The 23,879-nt window shown below is 54.3% G+C and overlaps 1 protein-coding gene and 1 long non-coding RNA gene across 2 annotated transcripts; one reads left to right on the top strand and one right to left on the bottom strand.

The window, feature by feature from the left end:
* Nucleotides 1–6,964: 6,964 nt before the first annotated feature.
* Nucleotides 6,965–15,651, bottom strand: LOC142821015 (uncharacterized). The gene is made up of 3 exons (XR_012898064.1): nucleotides 15,086–15,651; nucleotides 11,681–11,740; nucleotides 6,965–8,445 (listed from the first exon to the last, which is right to left on the bottom strand). It is a non-coding gene; the product is annotated as an uncharacterized LOC142821015 (long non-coding RNA).
* An 818-nt stretch (nucleotides 15,652–16,469) lies between these two features.
* Nucleotides 16,470–23,440, top strand: MRPL45 (mitochondrial ribosomal protein L45). Its single transcript, XM_075911230.1, has 8 exons — nucleotides 16,470–16,593; nucleotides 17,127–17,319; nucleotides 18,083–18,200; nucleotides 19,858–19,956; nucleotides 20,608–20,656; nucleotides 21,456–21,605; nucleotides 21,685–21,858; nucleotides 22,948–23,440. The coding sequence occupies exons 1-8, from the start codon at nucleotides 16,513–16,515 to the stop codon at nucleotides 23,041–23,043; spliced, it is 960 nt and encodes a 319-aa protein (XP_075767345.1). The 5' UTR covers nucleotides 16,470–16,512; the 3' UTR covers nucleotides 23,044–23,440.
* The last annotated feature ends 439 nt before the right edge of the window (nucleotides 23,441–23,879 follow it).

The following is a 23,879-nucleotide window of genomic DNA, read 5'->3' as shown; positions in this document are numbered from 1 at the left end:
AGAATGGCCCAGTGGGTAGGATGCTGGAGAAGGAGATGGGGGTTCTTTTAGAATCCCAGGGTTGGCAGAGACCTCAGGAGTCACCGAGTCTAGCCCCCTGCCCAAAGCAGGACCAGCCCCAACTCAATCATCCCAGCCAGGGCTTGGTCAAGCGGGGACTTAAACACCTCTAGGGGTGGAGATTCCACCCGCTCCCCAGGGAACCCTTCCCAGTGCTCCCCCCCCCCCACTTAAGGAAATAGTTTTTCCTGATATCCCACCTAGACCTCCCCCACTGCAACTTCCATTGCTCCTTATTCTGCCATTTGCAACCACTGAGAACAGCCTCTCTCCAGCCTCTTTAGGGGTACGTCTAGACTACATGGCTCCATCGACGGAGCCATGTAGATTTGTTTGTTTGGCCAAGGGAAATGAAGCCGCGATTTAAATAATCGCGGCTTCATTTAAATTTAAATGGCTGCCCCGCTCTGCTGATCAGCTGTTTGTCGGCAGTTCGGGGCAGTCTGGATGCTCCCCTGCCGACATGAAAGCCCTTTATTGACCTCCCCGGTAAACCTCATCCTATGAGGCATAACGGGGAGGTCGATAAAGGGCTTTCAGGTCGGCGCGGGAGCGTCCAGACTAGCGCGCTGAGCCGACAAACAGCTGATCAGCTGTTTGTCAGCTCAGCACGGCAGCCATTTAAATTTAAATGAACTTCATTTCCCTTGGCCGATCAGCCGATGGAGCCATGTAGTTTAGACACACCCTAGAGACCCCCTTCCAGGTAGTTAAAGGCTGCTATTGAATCCCGCCTCACTCTCCTCTTCTGTAGGCTAAATAAGCCCAAATCCCCCAGCCTCTCCTTGTAAATCACGTGCTGCAGGCCCCTAATCCAGGAGTGGGGAACCTTTTTTGGGTCAAGGGCTGCACACAAGTGAGAAGCAAAATACTCCCCCCAAACCCTCACTGACGTGGCCCCAACAGAGAAGGAGAACGACCCTCCCCACATTCCCCTGGCACACCAGCGCCGAGGAGGCCCAGGCTAGTAGATCTCGTGCAGTCCAGCCCCACGGGGAGATGGCAGAAGGCCTGGAGTGCCAGCGCAGGCTCTCCAATGCTGGGGAGATGCCCTGAGCCTCGGGGGCCAGATCCAGGCAAGCTGGGGGCCACATCCGGCCCCTGGGCCTGAGATTCTACACCCCTGCCCTAATCATTTTGGTTGCCCTCCGCTGGACCCTCTCCAGTGTGTCCACTCCCTTTCTGTAGTGGGGGGCCCAGAACTGGACTCAATACTCCAGATGTGGCCTCCCCAGAGCTGAATAAAGGGGAATAATCACTGCTCTGGATCTGCTGGCAATGCTCCTCCTAATGCCCCCAATATGCCGTTAGCCTTCTTGGCTACCAGGGCGCCCTGTTGGCTGTTCAGTTGAATTCCTGTGTGTTTTGGGCACGTCACTTCCATTCTCTCGCCCTTTCCAATGTTGGTCTGTCTTACCTATTTCGACTATAAACTCCTCCGAGCAGAGTAACTTTAAGGCGATGTCTACGCTGCAGCTTACGTCGGCATAATTTAGATCACTCGGGACGGGGGGAGGGGGGTGAATAAGTCAACCCACTAAGCGACGTAAGTTACAGCACCATCTGCGCGGGTGTGCACAGGGCCACGGGGGCAGAACTGCTGATGCTCGCAGGGTCTAGAGTAGTTAGGCCAACAGGCAGGGCAATCCCTGGAAATGTTGGTGCCCTACACAGCCCCTGATGGGGGGCACAGGGAGCTGCGCTCAGTACTAGAGGCAAGCGCTGTGGGGGGCAGGAAGGCAGCAGGGGGTTGGGTGCACATTCACCAGCAGTGGCGGGAAATGGAGTGACCCGGTTCCAGCCTGTTGTGTTCCCCCGACTGCCAGCCACATCACCTGGGGGGGAAGGGGTGGCACTACCCCCACCCTCACCATCAATTTTCTAGGTGCCTGTGCAGCACCTACCACAACGGGGCTGCGTCTGCGCTGGGCCTTCTGGGTTGCTGCTCCTTTTGTAGGCCTCTCTAGCCCCTGATTGGCCAGTTTCTTCTGTCGCTACTCTAGCCTCCTGGAGGACCTCTCTATGGCCCTTTCTGGGCTCAGGGCTTGGTCCGCCCCATTACCGGGGGGACAGTGAAAATTTGGAGGCGCAGCATCGCGCGGAGGAAATCGGCACCTGGGGAATTGTGGCGTTTCTGCATTCATTGCATGTCCTCGAATCTGTTTAACGGGACCTCCGGCTTCTTTTCCCTGGGTTTGTTTCCTGTTCCCCTCTAATAGCTTATTTTATCCCTTATTTTAAGAGGGATAAGGGATCTTTCGGAAAAGGCTTTATTTTCCGAAAGATCCGTGTCCAGACTGGAGCTTTTTTCCGGCAAAGCTCCGTGCCGAAAAAAAGCGGCAGCCAGTCTTATGCTAATGAAGCAGGGGAGATTTAAATCCCCGCTTCATTAGCAATTGCGATACGTCTAATTTGCATCCCTTTTACGAAAAAGGGATGCAGTGTAGACGTAGCCATTACGTCAGAGGGGTATGCAATGTAAGAAGCAGGGAAAGCAATGCCTGGCACTCTCCACCCCCAAGATACCCCCTTTCAGTGGCTTCTCCAGTCTCCTGGGGCTGCCCAAGTTTCAGGCCTGCACTACTAGCCCTCCCTGTGCTCTGGGGCTTGGGAGGTTGCCTACATGCTCTCTCACCCTCCAGAAGGGCCAGGCCCCTGCACCGCCTGCCCTCCTAATTCTGGGGGGTGACAAGGAAGGCTGCGGCCGCCTGTGCTCTGGGCAGGGACACGGGACTACACCCGTGGTCTGAGCAAGGACACAAGAGCAAAGACCACCCTTGCCGGGGGGGGAGGGGAGCTGAGCAGAAGGAGTGGGGACTCGAGTGGAAGGGGCAGGAATGGGGGTGTGCCTCCGCCAGCCCTAGGTTCACCCACTGCCCGTGGTACGGAACACCTCTTCCTGCAGCCCCAAGGGCCCGGGGGGGATGTATCCACGCGAGGCAGGCGGCTGAGCCAGCCTCCGAAATCTCTGTGCTCAGGGCCATGAAGGGCTTGCTAGAGCAGCTCATGGGTGCTTGGCGGAGTGTCACGTCCCCCCCAGGCGGTCTCACATGGCAGCTCCCGCCTCTGTTAGAAGCTGGATGATCTGTGGCGTCGGAGAACGTGTCATTCCCCCTGCCCCCCATTCTTCATGTGTGGTTGTGTAACCCCCAACAAGCCATGGCTGCGCTGCTGTGCAGAGAATCGGTGGCGTTGCAACACCCCACGGCTGCAGGGTTCATGCTGTTAGTGGTGGACATTCCCGGTTCGATCCCCAGGGGGTTGGCCGAGACGCTGGCTGTTCCAGTAGCTCTGGCGAAGCTGGAGGTGTTTCAACCTGCTGAGTGAGATGACTCACCCCCTCTGGTTCCCTAACAGTCTGAGCACAGGCCTGGAGAAGGGCCACGCCAGGCTTCCAGTCCCAGCTCTGGGCCTCAGTTTCCCCATTTGGGCCTCAGTTTCCCCATCTGTTCACTTGCCTGGGGCATGTGGCTGGGAGGACTAATCAGCTCACGCTTGAGAGGCGCCTTGACAATGAAAATCAGTGCGTCCGCTCAGGCTGTCAAGTTGGCCCCCGGGGGCTTAGGCACGCGGTTCCCCCGGCTAGTAAGAGCCGTGTGCCTAAACCTCTTAGGCAGCTTAGAAAATCTCAGGCACTAAAGCATCTTTCCTTCCTTATTATAACACAAGTAGTATGTCCGAGGCGCTGCCGCCATGAAACTGAAAGCAAAACCCTTGTGCCTTGTCCCTTTTGTTCAGTGACCACAGAGCCACACCCTGGGAGAAAAATCTTCCGCATACCAGTGGCTGCTCCTTCTTCAGGGGAAGGCGTGTGCAGGTGAGGGCAGGGATTTCTGAGAATGGCAACTCCCTTGTTCGGTACAGATTATGATCAGAATTGAACTAAACGTCCCCCTTCCTCCTCCCAGCCCCACTGTAGACCCTCCACATCCACGGCTTGGTTCTGTGCCCCCTTTTCCCAGCCTGCTTTGCTGACGGTCACTCATGTGGAATGGGCTGAGACAAGTCAGGCTGCAGCCCAGCAAAGGCCCCGTCGCTACGCCGGAGCCAGCGATTAGACACAAAAATGCTTCCTCTCCGCCAAGATCAACAGTCCCCAAAGCAAACCACAGAGCGTGTTTGGGCAAGAAAGGGTCCCAGCGGCGTGTGTGCTGAAATAAGATACAAGATGGGAGGTGTGTTGAGTCAGGGCTCCCAGGAGGTCGCTGTTACGGCCTGGCGGCCCTTGCGGGTCAAGAACTGCATTTGTCATGACCGGCGTATCCCTCTGGGCTCCAGCAGCGCTCCCGTTAGCTCCCCCGTCTCTCATCAAAGAGCAACACAGCGTGTCGGGGCCGGACGTCACCGAAACTGACGGCATGCTGCTTGAACATCGCAGCGGGGCAGCTTTGAGCCGATTCTCCTCCTACCGTTTTCTAGGCAGGGCCGGGCCAGGGTGGAAACGTTTCCTGGGAAAGTTCCGTTTTGAGAGCCTGGTGCTGGGTGGAAAGGACGTAAGCTCAGCTATTTAAAAACAAACCCATGAGATTTAATAACAGCACAAAAAAAATTGGTTTGGATTTTTGTTCTTGGCCGTCTGTCTTCGCCACCGTTATACGTACACTGGGCCAGCGGGTTTCAGACTCTTTTGAGCGGAGGCCCAGAGTGACAGGTCCAAAGCCATGCGGCAGCTCCGCGGAAGAGCTCAGAACAGAGCCAGGCGTCCTGACACCCACGCCCGAGGACCTGCTGCCTCTGTAGCCCCGCAGCACTGGGAAGTCCAAGGCACAGAAGTGTGATGCGCCGGCAGCACTTGTGCACCGCGTCCGGCCAGCACCGTGAAGGAGCCAGACCCTGGCGTCCTTTTGCCAGCCAAAGCTCCTGTTGATGTTGGGTGGGGCAGAGGAGGCGCCTGCAGAAAAATTGGGGAAGAGTCTCCAGATTTGCCCTGCAAAGTCCTCCTGAGTCGTCTTCTAGGCAGTGCTGAATGTGTGCAAGCCAGGCATGAGCAGTAGGGATCGTAGGCTGGGGGAGGCTAGGTATGGGCCTGCCCACGCTTTGCCCCCAGGCGCCTTCCTGCATCCTGTTCAGCTCCCCAGTGCCCTAGCCTAGGCAGGGGCTGGGGCCGTCCCACCCACCAGGTGCCCTGGAGCTAGAGGTTCTGGGACAGCCTGGGGCGTGGGGCCGGTGGCTGCAGTGGGAGGGGCTTTGGACACCAATGTGGGGGGGCCTTGCACAGAAGGGGCAGGGCTGGCAGTCTGCCCATGGTGCCAGGGCATGCCAGCTCTGAGCCCCGGCACCCCTAGGCTTGGAAGTTCATAGCCCCGGCACACCTAGGTTTGCTGCATCAGTTATGAATGTAAAAAATGTTCTTGAGTCCAGTTAAGCACCTCTTCTAGGCACAGGCTGGATCGGATCCCACAGCCTTTGCTCATCTGTCCCAGCTACAGTGAAAAGTCTCAGACGGCGGCCGTGTTAGTCTGTAAGGGTATGTCTACACTACCACCCTAGTTCGAACTAGGGTGGTAATGTAGGCAACCGGAGTTGCAAATGAAGTCCGGGATTTGAATTTCCGCGCGTGTAGCCGCGCGGCACGGAGTCCGCACTAGCGGATATTTAAAAATGGCGGCGCCCAGCTTTATGCAAATGAAGCCCGGGAAATTCAAATCCCGGGCTTCATTTGCAACTCCGGTTGCCTACATTACCACCCTAGTTCGAACTAGGGTGGTAGTGTAGACATACCCTAACTAAAAACAACGGGCAGTCCTGTGACCCCTTAGAAACTCATAGAAACATCTAGGCTGTGTCTAGACTGGCAAGTTTTTCCACGAAATCATCTGATTTTGCGGAAAAACTTGCCAGCTGTCTACACTGGCTGTTTTAATTTATGCAAGAACACTGACGATCTCATGTAAGATCGTCAGTGTTCTTGCGGAAATACTGTGCTGCTCCCGTTCAGGCAAAAGCCCTCTTGTGCAAATCATTGTGCAAGAGGGCCAGTGTAAACAGCACGGTACTGTTTTCCGCAAAAAAGCCCCAATCGCGAAAATGGCGATCGGGGCTTTTTTGCGGAAAACTGCGTCTAGATTGGCCACGGACGCTTTTCCGCAAAAAGTGCTTTTGCGGAAACGCATCCTGCCACTCTAGACACCATTTTCTGAAAATGCTTTTAATGGAAAACTTTTCCATTAAAAGCATTTCCGGAAAATCATGCCAGTCTAGACATAGCCCTATAGTATCATGAGCTTTTCTGGCCAAAACCCACTTCCTCAGATGAGTTAGAGTGGAAACAACAGAATCCAAGATATATAAATAGAGAGAGATATAAGAGCAGAAGAAGTACCTGTCAATTGTAGGACCTGTGATAATGAGGTTAATTAAGTGGGTGGTGTGTGTCCCATTCATAGCTTTTGATGTGAAAACGTGACTATGAAAGGCAGGAGAAAGTGGTGGTGTAGTGCATAGACCAGTTAATGTCTTTATTCATGCCCGGGGTGACAGTGTCAAATTTGTAAATGAATCCCAGGTATGCAGCCTCTCTTTGTAATTGGCTGGGGAAATTCCTTTGTAGAAGGACCGTGACTTGTAAATCCATGACTGAGTTCCCAGGCAGGTTAAAATGTCCCCCTAGAGGTTTGTGTGTTACCCTTTCTGATGTCTGACTTGTGTCCATTCATCCTTTGGAGCAGCGACTGTCCGGGTTGGCCAATATCCATGGCAGCGGGGCCTGACTAGCACTTGATGGCCTAGATCCCATTGCAGGATGTGCAGCTGTATGAGGCTGATGTGGTTAGGGCCTGTGATGCTGTCGCTTGTACCGACGGGTAGCCAACAACGGTGCTCCCGGACCACGGAGCCGGAGCTCAAAGAGCACGAAATACACAGAGGCAAACGCCCGTCTCCCATTCCCGGCCCTGAGACCGGAAATGAACTGACCAACCCTGGAAGGAAGGAGAGGCTGGCAGGGCAGGAACTGACGCGGTGCTTTGATCCTGCACATCAGCCTTTGGCCTCTTGGGGCTGCGCTCATACTGGAGGTTTCCAAGGGAAAACAATCCGAGAGTTTCTGTTTAGCCCCTGGTGGGGCGACGGTGGGTCCATATGCCATGCGGGGAGATAGCAGCAGTGGGGAAAATAAATGGCCTTATCTGCGTGGTGACGTTTTTCATTTCCTGCCCCTCGGCGCTGCCCGCCCGGGAGGGGTTCTGAGATGGACTGGCAGGGGCGTTGGCACAACAGAGCGGTCACAGCTCAAACCCCACCCACCCTGGGAGTAACCAGCCAGCCCACCCAGGCTCAGGGACCCGCGGACAAGTAGGGCATGTTCTGGAGCGGCTTAGGGGCTAGGGCATTCGCAGGGTGGTGGGTTCAAGTCCTGCCCGCTCTGGGAGCGTCGGGACAGCGAACACTGAGTGCCCCAGGGACAGAGCTGGCTACTACCATTTGGAAGGCAGGATAAGGGTGTGATGGCACAGTCGGGGTTCCCCTGGATCCTGCACCCCCGTAGCAGCCAGAACAGTCGCCAGCAGAATAGAGAGGGGTTTACTGATTTTCCAGAATACAGCCCAGCACAGACGTGATGTAGCAATAGGAGGGGGGCTAGGATGCCCCAGACCCCTTAAGGGGAGGTGCCTGAGCCCCTAGTCTCCTAGGCTGTCTCCATCATGTTTCCAGCCCCAGACTAACTCCTCCTCCCCCCACATATTTCTTTTGTTCCAACCTTCTTCCCTCCCCCCAGTCAGGGCAGTGTCTGGCCCCCCTGCTGGGCCATGCTCACAGACAGGGCCAGTAGGGGACAGCCCCAGCCTAGCGACCAGCAAGATGCCCACGACACAAAGAGACCTGTGGAATTGCCCACAGTCAGGCCTGCCAACGGGGGGCAGGGGGAACGACCAAGAGTAGTGGCAGCCAGAGCCCTTTAAATCCCCACTGGAGCAACATGCACTGTGCTCCGAGGGCAGCTGGAGGGCTGTGGCGTGTTCCGGATGGTGCTGAGGGCTGGCTGCTCCCCACCTCGCCCCTTCTGGGAGCACGGAGTCCCGCCCCCACCTTGCCCAGCGAGGGCTGGCTCCCCTGCCCACAGGTGATGCATCCAGAAAGGGAGCGGGAGAGACGTTGACTCTATCAGTGTCGTGTCGAGGGGCTATTATTAGCGCGCTGTCTTGAACAGTAGTTGTTAATCTCTAAGCATCTGCCCATCTCCAACAGGAGGGGCTGAGAGTGAGAGCGGCAGGCCCTGCTGGAGCGCGCCCCCCCCCCCGGTCCGTCCATCCAGATGAGAACTCTGGAACGAAAGCTCGCCTTGCCAGCCTATCAGGCTTGGCGACAAACGTGCTGTCGCCAAAAGTGAAAACCGCTCAAACCGGTTTTTCTGCCTCCGTTGTCGACGTTTCATGGCTGGCTCCCCTGTGGATAGTAAAAGCAAAGCATTGTGGGGGAGCATTCCACGGAGCCGTGCTGTGGGAAGGCAGAGCGGATCCCTGCACTGCTCGGGATACCCTAGGAGCTCTCCGTGCTGAGGAATGTCAAAGCAGCACGGCAGCCTCTCCAGCCCTCCCCCTGCAGCAGCCGCATGCCTGCTGCTGGATTCCTAGCTGGGCAGAACAGGAGCATCCCAATGATTTGCTCTTTGTTTGTTCCCCAAAGGGAGCCGCTCACTCCGCTGTCAGACACTTCCCTGAGCTTTGAAAGGGGAGGGGCGCCTGCCTGCAGGGCAGCAGAGATCCTGAAACACTGAGCACAGCCACCAGGGCAGGCATGGTGGGATAGTGGCGGAAACCAGTTCTCTCGACAAAACAAACAGCAGAGTCCACACTGGCTCTTTGTCGACAATGAAGGGAGGGGAAAAGACAAAAGTCTCTTGCAGGGATGGGAGCTTTTTTGTTGCCAAAACGGTGTTTTTCCCGACCAAAGTTGTGCGGCAATGTAAACGCTCTCGCTGGTTTGTTGCCAAAAGACAGGTTTTGACAACAAAATGTGCCAGTGTAGACAAGGCCTTAGGCAGCTCCTGCTGAGGCAGGAACTTGTTTCGAGCAGCAATGGGGTAGGTGTTTGCCCAGGTCTTGTGATGTGAACAAATAACCCTTGCTTGTTACTACCATGATTCCAGCCAATGGGAGCAGCGGGAAAAGCTTCCAATTGAGCAGTTTCCTGCACTGCTGTTCCCCCAGCCTGGGGGTGGAGGAGTTGCTTCCTCCCCCTACAAGCCAGATCCAGCCCAGGAGGCATCCCCTCCTCCCCCCACAGCGGGAAGCCGGTGCTGGCACTCCAATCTCACGAGGCAGGAGTGGACTGGAGCACCAGCGCAGGCTCCCTGCTGCAGGCAAAGGGAGTGAGCTGTGATGATCATGGTCCACACTTTGAGAACCACTGGTCTAGTTAATAAGAACTGGCTACACGTGTCGACTTGGGGGAAGGTCTGAAATATTCATTGACGTGGCAGGTGCTGTGTCTGCTCCTTAGGGACTGGTAGAGCTTTATTTGAGGGCAGTGTCTGGGTGGGAGCCTGGGGGCGGGTAACTTTAAGAGAACGGTGCCATTTGGACATCTGAGCAACCAGTAAGATGATGCAGAAGCTGTTTTGTGCTGGCTTGGTAAATAGAAATATCAGATTAACCAGCAGTTTTGGGGCTTGCTGTCCCGTTTCTTGCAGTGCACCCTAATTTCATATCAGCTGGCTCCCCTGGGACCTTGGGTACATAAGAACGGCCAGATTGGGTCAGACCAAAGGTCCATCTAGCCCAGTGTCCTGTCTTCTGACAGTGGTCAATGCCAGATGCCCCAGAAGGTGGGAACACAACAGGTAATCATCATGTGATCCCTCCCCTGTCACCCATTTCCAGAGAAACAGAGGCTAGGGACACCATTCCTACCCATCCTGGCTAATAGCCGTTGATGGACCTAACCTCCGTGAATCTATCCAGCTCTTTTTTTAACCCTGTTAAAGTCCTAGCCTTCACCACATCCTCTGGCGAGGAGTTCCACAGGTTGATTGTGCACTGCATGTAAAAAACTTCCTTTGGTTTGTTTTAAAGCAGCTACCTAGTCATTTCATTTGCTGACCCCAAGTTCTTATATTATGGGAACAAGTAAATAACTTCTCCTTATTTACTTTTTTCACGCCAGCCATGATTTTATAGACTTCTATCACGTTCCCCCTTCGTCTCTTCTAAGCTGAAAAGTCTTTTTAATCTCTCTTCCCATGGGACCTGTTCCAAACCCCTCCTCATTTTTGTCACCCTTTTCTGAACCTTTTCCAAGGCCTAGAGGTCTTTTTTGAGAGGCGGTGACCACATCTGCACGCAGGATTCCAGATGTGGGAGTCCCACGGTTTTATGCAGAAGCAATAAGATATTCTCTGTCTCCTTCTCTCTCCCTTTTTGAATGATTCTGACCCTGCTCTCAGGTGACTTCTAAACAGCCAGACACACAAGGGAAGGCAGGCACTGAGCGGTGGCTCAGAGGGATGGCCTAGCGAGGACTCGCCAACTCCATCACTGGCCCAGGAAGAGTAGCCCTGCTCAGGACCGTCTCTCATGGTTCTGGGGGCAGGGAGCAAGTCTGGTGTAGAGCGGTAGGTGGGGGAGACTCCGGGAGTTCTGTCCCTCCTGTTTGTGCTGAGAGCGAAACATGAGGGCCTCAGGGTGACTGAGTATCAGGCTCTCTGTGCAACAAGCATCCTGGATGAATAATCCTCGCTCCACAGGGAGCTCCACACCCTGCTGGCTGCAATCACCTGTAAACCCTGCTGTGGATAGCAGGGCTCCAGCCAGGGCTCCCTTGTTCCGCTGGGCCAGGGATCATGCGTGTGTGTGCGAGTGCGTGTGTCATGCTAGCAAAATGCGTTCCCGGTGTGGCGCCCGCGGGGAAAGCCTGCAGCCTCAGCGCAGACACACCCTGTGATAGCCGGCACAGCTCTGATCACCGCACGCACGGAGCGCAGGTGGGAGCAGACGCCCCACGCCGTGGGGCTGTTCAGCACCAGGGTCCCATGACTCGGGCAATTCAAAACATCAGCGTTTTCCCTTTCTAGCGTCTGTGCTCTGGGGGAGGGAGGGTTGACGGGGAGAGAGCCAGTCCCCCTCTTCCCCATCCATTCCTCTCCACCCCCCAACGCAAAGCTGCTTTCAGAAGAGTCCTGTGTTTTCTAAACTGGCTCCCCTATGAGTCAGGTCCCCTTCCTTGCTCAGAGCATCGGATTCCTTCCCCAGGGGCCCCACCCCACATCAGGACTTTCATCAGCAGGCCAAGAGAGCTCTGGGTGGTGGAGCAGCCTAGGGCACATTCCAGGGCTGCTTCTTTCCTCCCCTCCCTCAGACATGGCTGAGCTGTTCTCCCTGGAGAGGCCATAAGGCAGATCCAGCTGCTGGAGGAGTGTCCATGAGGTGAGGGATCTGGGCTAAGAGAGCCTGGAATGAACCTGACTTTGCATCTTGCCTCCCCCCTCTTTGATACAAACTGGATCCCTCCCTACCTATGCAATGCAGCCACATCTGGGGTGGAGCCAAGGACAGCCACAGAGCTGAAATGGAATGCCTGATGATAATATATGGTTCGGAGCACTGGATGTGACTTAGCCAGTGACAGGAAGTGAGTGCCTATTGGGGTTTGGTCAGAGGGTGGGAATAGGTCTTAGCCCTACCTGTGACCTCGTTAATTCTCTTCCCCAGGTGGGCAAAAGCAAGATGGATCGAGCCGGACTCTAGGATAAAAAAAGGAGGAGAGGTTTGGAGAAGGTGGTTCTGGGAGGCTGGTGGGCCCATAGTCTGGGTTTACTGCTGAGCTCTGAGCCAGAGAGAATACAGCCTAAGGAGAAATGGGAACGTCTCCTAGGCAAAGGAGGAAAGACTCCAGCGAGGATAGTCTGGGAGAGACTGCTCATCCAGCACTCTGGGATGGAAGAAACCCTGACCTGGCAGAAGATGCCAGAGCAGAGGGAGAAGTTTTGAATGTGATGGATTTTGCTTTGAAACGTTGAGGCTTGAATGATGGTAGGAAACCAGCCCCATGCTGGTTTATTTCTGAGACCATCAGAGGGAAACTGAGGCAGGACTGGGGCAGAGCCACCCTCCACCAGGAGGGGCTTTATTTCCATAACCAAATGATTATCATCCCTGAGACACAACTTAAATAAAGATTGTAATGCTTTTTTGTTGAAATAGCTTGCCTTGTAAGAAAAAACCCAGTAAAAATAGCTTATAGGAATGTATTTATGACCACAGACATTCCTGGAGAATAGACATATTATTCTATGTTTAGAAGGGTTTTATATTTTTTATAAAGGTAACAAGACAGGTCATAGCTTTCTAAATGTTTAAAGTTGTGGGTTTTTTAAAGAGAAACACACTGTCCATTTGCTTTTCAGAGTTTTGCCTAAATGAATTGACCAAAATACAAAAAAAACCCCAACCACTCAAAACCTGCTCTTCTGAGTTATCACAAGTAAATTATAAAGAAAGCTTGAAGATGCCAGGGCCCCTATAAAAGTCACACTTGAGGCCTTTGTATAACAAAAGGAGTAAAGGGTATTATCTAGATGACATCCCTTTTATCGAAAAAGGGATGTAAATTATACATATCAAAATGGTAAATGAAGGCGGGATTTGAATTTCCCACAATTCATTTACATAATGACAGCCACAGCTTTTTTTTGAAAAGCCACTTTTTGAAAAACCCTGCAGGTAAGAGGGGCATCTTTTGAAATAAAATGCCCCCTTTTTGAAAGATCCTGTAATCCTCAAAAAATGAGGTTTGCGGGATCTTTCTAAAAGGGGCATTTATTTCGAAAGATCCCTGTCTTAACCGCGGTTGGTTTGTTTTTTCGTAAAGTGGCTTTTCGAAAAAAAAGCCGCAGCCGCCATTATGTAAATGAAGTGCGGGAAATTTAAATCCCGCCTTCATTTACCATTTCGATATGTTCTCATTTACATCCCTTTTTCGATAAAAGGGATGTCATCTAGGCTTAGCCAAAATGTTCAAGAGAAACCAAACACCATAATTTTGGGACTATGGGATAGTCAGAGATTAGGCTGTTGCCTTTGGCCCAGTTATGTGAACAAGAAGCCCCCAACCCCTCTTCTCTGCTCAGTGGTGGATTAGCCACTGGGCCAACAGGGTTGAGCCCAGGCATCCTGGCCAATTGGGGACTCCCCTGTGCCTGCTCCTTCCACTCGTCTGGTGCTCCTGCTGAGGAGTGGAATTGGCGCGCTCCTTATACCTGCCTGGCATCCCTGTGGGGGAAGCCCTGGCACCAGCGTTCCCTCTAAGCTCAGGGCTCCGTGTATGGAGCTGACTGCCTGGGCGGCGCTGATTAATCACCTGTGAAGCTGGGCTGTCATGCAGCTTAGAGGGAACACTGCCGGGTACCCCTAACCCCACTCTCCAGCAGGAACGCCAGGTGGCTGGGGGAAGCCCTTGCACCAGGATTCCCTCTAAGGTGCACGCCTGTGTGGGTGCTCACCAAAAAATTCAGTCCCGCCCACCACCTCAGCAGAGGTGGGTGGCTGCCCTGCCCCAGGAACAGCTGGGCAACCACCACACAGCAGCTGGGAGCTGGAGCCTAGGCTGTGGTACTAAAAATAGCACCAGCTGTGGTCCCAGCCCTAGCAGCTTCCACACAGCCGCAGCCCCAGCTGTAGTTCTAAAAATAGTACTGCAGACCTGGCCCCAGCCACGCCCCTGGGAGCAACAGGCTGCATGGCAGCTGCTACGGTCCGGACCGCTGTCCTAAAAATAGTAACACAGTCCGGGCCCCAGCAGCGCCACGCAGCCATGGCCCCAGCTGCTCCCATGGTGCTAAAAATAGCACCATGGCCACACATGTGCCCTCCCCCAACCTGGGGAGCAATTAAACTATCTGCCCGGGGCGCCAGAATGGAGCGGTCCGGCCCTGCCCCTAGGTAAACTCGGTGTGTTTTGGCTGGATTTCCCCACTGAGGGCGTGGTGGACTGCTCCGCCACTCACAGGGCCCTGGGTTGGGACCCAGTGGAGTAGAGACTCGGGTCCCTCTACCGGGGTGATTAGCCCCAATGTATTGACTTGGGCTACCAAGCTGTGACGCCCTCCGTTAAAGGGCCCTACCCTATTGACTTGGGCTACCCAGTCGTACTACCGTGGACCAACAGTCGGGGTTATAGACAATGAAGAGACTGCCGACGATACAGCGGCTGACCAGGTAGCGTCCAAGCTCTCGTGTAACCACCCCCAAGAGACGGGGTGCGCCTACGCTGGGACAGTCCTGCAGAAAGACCTCCCCTCATGAGGCGTTAGTACTCCCCCTTAATGGAAATACGATGACCAAAAAGATGGGGGAAGGACATGCCCGGAGGCGTTTTGTAGCTGTCCCTGCCAAGTAGCAATTCCATTTTTAAAATGTTCATCATTGCGCTCCTGGCGCCCTCAAGAATTATTTTTCTGGTTTTGCTTGAATCCGAGCTGTCACCGTCAAAAGCTTTGCAGCGTTAAATAATACAAGCCAGTGGAGGAGCGGCCTGAGAAATGACTGAAAACAGAGGTACAGAGGTGTTAGGATGACTAATCCCCCAATGCAGAAGGCCTGGGGGGACAGAAAAAGGCTCAGCTGAAGTGGAGAGAGAGAAAGATTTGAAGAAAAAGGTGGGGGCAGGGAGGTGAGAGGTTTGAGGCATCTTTGCAATGACCAGAGGTCCAATTATCAACATTCCTAACCCAGGGGCACTTGTCAGTGGACCAGGCTGTCTGTGTGCCTTTTGTTGTTAATCTGTCACCTTAACGATGGGGGTAAGATCTAAAAATACGCAACTCAGTGTGCACCCCTATTCCCTTTTCACAACAACCTTCCTCCTGCCAGAACAGGGGGGCCGACAGAACTGGGCAAGGTGGGTCTAGCTACCACCGTAGTAGCAGTGGCCAGGAGCCCGGGGCAACGGCCCCTTTTGCCCCACCTTGTCAGTGCCTGTGGGGCAGTGGTCTGGGGCAGGTTGACATTTCTCCTTACCTAGGGAGGAAATCCAAAGCAGGTTTGAAGCACCGTCCCTAAACAATTGGCTACGGAATTTCTGCACGAACCTCTTAGGGAAGAATTTGAAGCGGCCTGTTGATTGGAGACAGAAGCACTTGAATTTCGACCCTCCTGGAGATGAAGGGGCTGACTCTCCTATAGCCCGACGTTCTCGTTAGGCAGGAAAACGGACTCTAAGGGGGAAAGCGCCTGGCTCTGCTCATGCGGAGCGTGGCAACTCGGCGGAACTCAGCCGCGGTGGGCGGCCGCAAAAGGGGATCTGGGCACGGGAACAGGCTGTGCAGTAAATGTTCTGGCTGGAAGGACAACGGGGAGCCGGCCGGCCCTCCGCAGTGCTGGTTCTTGGGGAAGGTGGCATGGCTGTGGGCCGGACCTTTGTGGCCGGCTAGCGCCAGGCACGTGATGATCGGTGAAAGGAGCCTTATGGGGCAAACAGAAAGTGCAGGGGCCTTTGCCCAGTGGGATATGGGGGCTGATCACGGGGCCTGCGCTGGCCAAGGGTGCATTCAGCACTTTCTGAGCAAGCTTTGGCACTGGGCTGGGGGCTCCCTGTTCCCCCCCCCCACACTGAGCTGGGGGCTCCCTGTTCCCCCCCCCCTGCACACTGAGCTGGGGGCTCCCTGTTCCCCCCCCCCACTGAGCTGGGGGCTCCCTGTTCCCCCCCCCTGCACACTGAGCTGGGGGCTCCCTGTTCCCCCCCCGCACACTGAGCTGGGGGCTCCCTATCCCCCCCCCACACTGAGCTGGGGGCTCCCTGTTCCCCCCCCCCGCACACTGAGCTGGGGGCTCCCTGTTCCCCCCCCGCACACTGAGCTGGGGTCTCCCTGTCCCCCCCCCCACACTGAGCTGGGGGCTCCCTGTTCCCCCCCCGCACACTGAGCTGGGGTCTCCCTGTCCCCCCCCCCCACACTGAGCTGGGGGCTCCCTGTTCCCCCCCCCCCCGCACACTGAGCTGGGGGCTCCCTGTTTCCCCCCCCACACTGAGCTGGGGGCTCCCTGTCCCCCCCCCACACTGAGCTGGGGGCTCCCTGTTCCCCCCCCCACACTGAGCTGGGGGCTCCCTGTTCCCCCCCCCGCACACTGAGCTGGGGGCTCCCTGTCCCCCCCCCACACTGAGCTGGGGGCTCCCTGTTCCCCCCCTCCCCGCACACTGAGCTGGGGGCTCCCTGTCCCCCCCCCCCCGCACACTGAGCTGGGGGCTCCCTGTTCCCCCCCCCGCACACTGAGCTGGGGGCTCCCTGTTCCCCCCCCCCCCACACTGAGCTGGGGGCTCCCTGTCCCCCCCCCCCCACTGAGCTGGGGGCTCCCTATCCCCCCCCCACTGAGCTGGGGGCTCCCTGTTCCCCCCCCCCCTGAGCTGGGGGCTCCCTGTTCCCCCCCCCCCCCCCCCCGAGCTGGGGGGAGGGGTCAGAAGCAGCCCGCGGAATTTTCCACTCCCGGGCGGGCCCAGCGCGGGTCCCGCCTCCATCCCGGCATGCAATGCGGATCCAAGATGGCGGCCCCCATGCAGCGGGGCCTGGCTCGCCTGCTGCTGCCGCTCGCCCGGGGCCTGCAGGTGGAGACGGGGGGGGAGCAGTGTGGGGGGGTAGGGCGTGGAGTGGGGGGCAGTGGGGGGGGTAGGGCGTGGAGTGGGGGGGCAGTGGGGGGGGTAGGGCGTGGAGTGGGGGGGCGGGCTGTGGGGGGAGCAGTGGGGGGGTAGGGCGTGGAGTGGGGGGGCGGGCTGTGGGGGGAGCAGTGGGGGGGTAGGGCGTGGAGTGGGGGGGCAGTGGGGGGGGGGTAGGGCATGGAGTGGGGGGAGTAGTGGGGGGGCGGGCTGTGGGGGGAGCAGTGTGGGGGGGCGGGCATGGAGTGGGGGGAGTAGTGGGGGGGCAGGCTGTGGGGGAGGTGGGGGCAGGCTTCAGGTTTTGGGGGGTTGCAACGGGAGCTGGGGGAGGAAGGTTGCAGGATTGGGGGGATGCAGAGTAAGCTGGGGGAGGCGGCAGGAGTTTGGGGGTGATGCAGTGTGAACTGGGGGAGTTTGAGGGGGGACGGTGATTGGGGGGAGGCTGCTACGGCAGCTGAATGAATGACTCTACAACTTTTCTTTAGGGTGTTGAGCCCTTACTCAGACTGACTCGGACCTCCCTGCTGGTCCCAGTGAGAAGCAAGAAGCGGCACGCTATCCCTCCTTCTGTCAATGCTAAGCACCTGACTGAGGAGGAGCACAAGTTGAAAGCCAGGGCTGCTGGCATTGTGATACCTTATGAGCCCCCAGAACGCCCCATCCATCTTGCTTGCACAGGTAGGCGCAGGAACAAAATGCTGGTGGTGCCTTCCAGCAGTAGGAGCAGGATGTGGGGTAGTGGGAGAGCTAGTGCTTGGTGAAGTGTGGGACCAGTAACCTAACACACCTGGGACCTTCATCAGTCTAGTGCACTGGTTCAATAGGGGGCTGTTTGATTACACTCGATCCCTCTTTGTAGGGAGAGTAACCCTCATCCTCAATTTCTGCTTAGTGCTGCCGAATGGTGCCAAACTAATGGATCAAGGGTGACATAGAAGCTTTCACTCCCTCCTCCCCCTGGAAAAAGCCTTGCTCTGAAATGCAGTGACTGCCTCTGAGATTGAGAGGGGAACCCAGGCTCTCTGACCCATTCAAGGGGGCCAGTTATTGCCAGTTAGTGGAGTTTTTTGTATTGAGGAACCTGGATTGAGACCCACCAAATACGTCACACGGGCCCACTCAAGTGCCAATAGCTGGTAATAACTTTAGGTCCAAACCTGTGCTGCTTTGGGGCCTGTGCCTAGCAGTGATTTGTTCCCACTGTCGCTTCTCTTAGCTTTTTATTGCCCTCTGTGCTTCCTTCAGGTTTTGTCTCTTCCTTCAGGTTTTGGGATAAAAGCCTATTTAAGGAATAAACAGGCCATCCAGTTTCTTACTTCTCCCTGATCATCTAGTGTTTCCCCTGTTGGTTCTCTTGAGACTTTCATGGTTTTTTTTAAGAACTTAACCTGTTGCCAGGGTGTTGATCTTTTCCTGATCTCTCTCTCTCTTTCTAATACAGCTGGAATTTTTGACCCCTATGTGCCTCCGGAGGGTGAGGCCCGCTTGTCCTCCCTGTCAAAGGAGGGGCTGAAGCAAAGAGCAGAGCAGCTGAAGCAGCGCGCGGTTTCACAATTAATGTATGTATTCCAGGGTTCCATTCAGGAGCTGCTTGGGTGTAGCAGCAATTCCACTGCAAATCCTTGCATGCAACTGGCTCTCGACTTTTTGCTGTACTGGCCTATATCAGTGCTGCTAATCTGTGATAACATCAGATAATCTTAGGGGAGGCTGTGATTTACTCATCAGTATTTTCTGCTACCTCCTGACACACCATGGCTCGATTCCTGGGGTTTTTTACACGTGTGTCCAGAGTCCCTCCCCGCCACAAACCTGTTCTAGGCACTGCATAGTGGGGATGCTCAAGTACATTTCTTTTTGTAAATGTGTAACCACTGATATTTTCAGCAGTTACGTGTTTACACGCAGGGGGGCAGGTGGGGACCTGATGCTTGTCTTACATGGGTGTAGTGCGTGGTCTAGAATAACCAATAGCCACACAGCTTATCACATTGCAAGAAAAGTCAGGCAATTCACCCTGTGATTAGTGCCGGGCGCTCACTCCCGTGACAGCCTCGTGTTTATATTTCCAGTCAGTGGTTTCACAAAGCTGGCTCCTCACCCAAGCACCAGCCCCTGCCTGCCCCCCATCCCCAGCTGCTGTCTCTGTGGGAAGCAGTGTGGGGGTAGGCAGCTCTGCAGGAGCTGGTTCTCTATGTGTACCAGCTCTTGCCTGACCCCCTCGCACACTGCCTCTGTTACACAATTGATACAAAGGTGTGGAGAGGAGGGGCCTGTCACTGTGCAGGTTAACCAATGAGCCCAGGTTTAGCGGTTAACCGTGTACACGTTAACATTCGGACTGTATAGGCAGAATAAGAGACTGTCCCTGCCCGGAGGACTTAGGATCTAATTAGAGGATGGGAGCAGAAAAGAAATTTTATCATTCCCCTTTTGGGGAACCAAGGCACAAGGATTAGGTGACTTGCCCATGGTTACACAGAGGGGTCAGTGGCAGAGTTGAAAATTCAACCTCAAACCTCCCCTTCCAGTAGCTTAACCACAAGGCTGTCTTTCCTCTCCACTTCCCTTCCATGTCCACGGCATCAGCTCGCTTGTGAAGCCACTGACTGGAAATATAAACACAAGCCTGTCGTGGGAGTGAGCACTGGGCACTAATCACAGGTTTTTTTTTGCAATGTGATGTGCTGTATGGTTGTTGGTTATTCTAGATCAGTGTTTCTCAACCTTTTTTTTATAAAGTACCCCTTTAAAAAAATTCTAAGTACCCCCAGTACCTACAGTTTTCAGACACACACAAATTTTTTCTACCATTGCAACACATTTGTTTAAACAACTTAAATGTAGCCGGGCGGACGATTACATTTTTGGGTAAAAAAATACACAAATAATAACGTGCTGTAAAACTTAAAACAAAAATTCAGTTTTCTCCAAATTTGAGTTGTGTTGACGTACCCCCCAGACTTCTCTCGAGTACCCCAAAGGGTACTCGCACCACTGGTTGAGAAACACTGTTCTAGACCACACACTACACCCACTGAATAGCTTTATCGTGGGCACAAGGAGATTGTGTCATGGGAGACTCCGTGGAGGATGGGATTAAGGCAAGTGAAGCTGCCTTGATCTTCTGAAGGGTGTTTTCTGAATTGTTCTTCTCTGTAAACTATTGAACACTGAAGGGCATGAGAGCAACATTTCTTATCTTTGCCATTACAGGATTCGGAAGATAAAAAATTATGTTCCTAACTTCAACACTAAAACTTTCCCCGAGAAAGCCCAGGAGATATTCATTGAAGCTCACAATTGCCTGGCAAAGTAAGAGTGGTTCTTTCCTGTGTTGTGGTTTTTCAGGGCTTTCCCTTTGCCCCGCTTAGGTGCCATATTCTTTCCTCCTCTCTCTTTAGTAGACTCTCTCTGTTTCTCAGAAACTTTTTCCTTCTGCTGCCTCCTTGAAAAGGCCGTGGTTGAGATACCACAGGTCAATGCTCCTTTAATTCCGACTGACGAGGACAGCAAGAAAGAAGAGGCAGCAAATACATTTGGGGGCCTGATTTCCAGATGTGTTGAGCCTCTGCCGCGCTCGCTGGTATCGCTGGAAACGTGAACACTCGGCAGTTCTGGAAATCAGGCACCAAGGGGTTGTTTTGACCCGAAGTGTTGCTCCGATTTTCATCCTTTTCCAGTGATGAGACCAAGCACGTTTCCAAAGTGCATTTGGCTTAGTTACAGTTATACACATGGCTAGTTGAGCCAGATTCGGGTTCCTGGGGGAGTCGTGCTGTTAAATTGTCATTGCTGCCTTTGAGGCTTGATTCCATGTGGGCTCTGTTGTTCATCTGAAATCCCAGCTCAGCCCTTTGCATTTTGCCAGTGGATTTGATACAACATGTGGGGGAAGAAGAGCTTCTTAGGTGGAGTCTTTTCACCACGTGCCGCTGAGTAACGTAGTGTATTTTCACTTTACAGTTTCAACAAGCTGAAACTTCACTCCTTGGTCACGGAACGCAGCTACCCGGTAAATATTTCTCTGGAGTCAGCATGTCCTTTAGAAACCACTCAAGGGCTAGGCAATCAGCTGTCCCCTTTCTTGGCACTCGGAGAAATGAGGCAGAGTACAAGTCCAGCTGGCTCTTTGTAGCATTAATTCCATGTTTATCTCGGGGCAGAACAGAAGTGTTTTATAAACACACAAGTTTGGGATCTGACTGGAACCCAAGCGATGCTGCTTTGTGCCACTAGAATTCGATCGGCCTTTTAGCGAACAATGAGCATTATTTTTGTAGGATCTCCCTCTTGGGCGTGCTCCCCGCCTTGGAGGGAATACCAAACTCCCCTGTTGATCTCTGCAGCCACAGAATCAGGCCTCACAAGAGCCCCTTGGGTTTGGTTGCAGTCTCTAACCAAGATCCCTGTTAGTAGAGTCGAAGGCAGTAAACAAAGCCATGTTAATTTCTCTTGTGTTGGAAACATCAGGGAGGCGGATGCTAGAAATGCCTGGAAAGGTCGCTTGAGAGCAACCTTGTTTGCGTTTCCCCGAGATGCTGTGAAAATGGTGCTAAGGAGACGTGCAAACTAAACCGTGTCTTTGAGTCCCTTTGTATTGAGGAAGGGGCAACACTGGCAGGATTCGTGGAAAGCCGAGAGCCCGTTGGGGTGTTCTGTAGCTGTGCTCAGTGGGCCTGGGGTTAACCCCTCATGTTCTGCACCTCTCACCATTGCTCCACATGGCAACACTCACTCATGCATGCAGAGCGCCTCTCTCCCTGGTGACCAATTACTCATCATGTTGCTAAGCAATCCCGTTTGCTCCCTAGGAAATGGTGCGCGGGAACAGGTACAATACCATCCGCTGGAGCTTTGTGGAGTCATTGGAGCCTCCCAGGGTGGTTCAGGTTCGGTGCTCGGATATGGTGAACAAGGGCAACCTGTACGGGCAGGTGACGGTCTTTATGCACACCCGGCAGGTACAGTCTCTGTCTGCGTGGTGTCGCGCCGCCAGTCTTGCGTGGTGTCACATAACCAGTGTCACGGTTCTCCCTGCAGACCTTGGCGATCTACGACCGATTTGGGCGCCTGATGTACGGCGGGGAGCAGGTGCCAAAGGATGTCTTGGAGTACATCGTGTTCGAGAGGCACCTGGTGAACCCGTATGGCTCTTGGCGGATACACGGCAAGATAGTGCCAGCCTGGGCACCCCCAAAGGACCCCATTATCAAGGTGACATATCTGAGAACTGGCTGCTTCATAGACTCTGTGATACGTCTGCCAAATGACCCCTATGCCCCAAGTCCAAACGACCCCTATGCCCCAAGTCCAAACGACCCCTATGTCCCAAGTCCTGCACTCTCAAGCTGCTCTTTCAGGATCGTGGCAGCTTCATTGCTCACGGCATTTCTTGCCGCTTCCGGAGGCTCTCCTGTGCCACTCTCTGCAATTTGGATATGGCCAAGTAGCTTCTGCAGCACTTCGGGCAGAGAACAATACATGGGGTTTCGGTGTAGTTGAACTACAACTAGTTGGGACGGGGGACTAGGCGCTTTGGGGGTTAAATGGCATTGGAGGCACTGGGAAAGGGATTGGATAAAACACAGGACATCTGGGATTCTAGTCCTGCCTCTGCCACAGACAATGGGGTGTGTCACTTACTTTCCCTGTCTGCGAAATGGGTGTAATGCTGACTGCCCCCAATAAGCAGTTACGGTTTGTGAAGTATTTGAGGGATTCAGCCGGAGAACTCTACAGACACATTCAGAGGGGTAGCCGTGTTAGTCTGAATCTGCAAAAGCGATGAGGAGTCCTGTGGCACCTTATAGACTAACTGAAGTGTAGGAGCATAAGCTTTCGTGGGCAAAGACCCACTTCGTCAGATGCATGTCACATGCATCTGACGAAGTGGGTCTTTGCCCACGAAAGCTTATGCTCCTACACTTCAGTTAGTCTATAAGGTGCCACAGGACTCCTCATCGCTTTTACAGACACATTATTATTATTGTCCCAAGAGCTGATAAGGGGAGGTTGTCCCCTTTTGGCCATTTATACCCCTGGGCTTGCTGCTGGTACATGTGATCAGGCAGAGAAGTGCATGGGCTATTGTTCCTTGGCCAGTCATCCATACCGCAAACAGGTTCCTGCTAAGGCCTGTCGGCGAGACAAGACACGTGGTGCAGATGTTCCCTCCCCTCTTGTCCCATCCATCCCCTTTCCTGCTCGAGGGCTAGGCGCCTTTGTAGCCTGAGAGGGTGTTTCTCTACAGAGCTGCTCTGCAGCCAGCCCAGTGGCAAGCTCATTGGGGTCTTGTTCTTTCAGACGGTGATGCTCCCTGGCCCCACCCTGGACCCCTCGCAAGAATTCGATGAGATCCAGCATGAAATTCCAAAGCCCAATCGGACGCAGTACAAATAACGCCGGGCAGGAGGGGCGGCGACACGGAGAAAGCAACAGACTGGAGATGTGACGGTTCTTCGGTTGTGATCCGCAAGCAGTGTGACAGCAGGTTCTGTTCCAGCTGAGCACAGACACCACCAGAGATGTCTGGGTGGGGAAACTTACCAGCAGAAGACTGCCCGGCACGGTTTGGCTCTTCCCCCACCACACAGCATCCTTCGTGCCGGTCTCCAAACTCCGTCCGGTTTGCTTTGGAGACCAGCCATCCCACATCTTCAGGAGTGCACATTAAGTGACCCTCAGTTCAGGGACCTGCGTCCCTGCTTCCCAGGGCACGGGTGTGTCTATGGGTGAGGAATGTGAGGCGCAGTCTATATAAAGCATTCCTGCCCCCTTCATCTGCACTGTAAGCATAGCTTTTCTAGCCCTGGTCTTTATTTTTTTTCCCTTCACTTAGTGGCTGGTGCCTGCTCCTGGACTCTGAACTCCCTGTTTTCCTTCCTCTTCCGCTCCTGTGCCCCTACTAGAGATGGTAAAAGTGGTTAAGTAAGAAACCGTGTAACTGCTGAAAATCTTAGTAATTTACACAGTTACATGCTGTGGGCTCTGCCAGTATAAAGCTTTATACTGCCGAGTCTTCAGCGCACGGCGGCAGCTGGCTCCCCCTGCAGCCGGCTTACTGGGAGCCAGCTCCCAGGGTATGTCTACACTAGCCCCCCAGTTCGAACTAGGGGGGCTTAATGTAGGCATTCGAAGTTACAAATCAAGCCTGGGATTTAAATATCCCGCGCTTGATTTGCATCTTCCTGGCCGGTCGCCATTTTTTGAAATTTACAAGTTCAGACTAACTGCCC

Source organism: Pelodiscus sinensis, chromosome 29 (assembly GCF_049634645.1).
Source record: "Pelodiscus sinensis isolate JC-2024 chromosome 29, ASM4963464v1, whole genome shotgun sequence".
NCBI classification, from domain to species: domain Eukaryota; kingdom Metazoa; phylum Chordata; order Testudines; family Trionychidae; genus Pelodiscus; species Pelodiscus sinensis.
The sequence above is the reverse complement of the archived record's forward strand: the minus strand, read 5'-3'. Positions and strand labels throughout refer to the sequence as shown.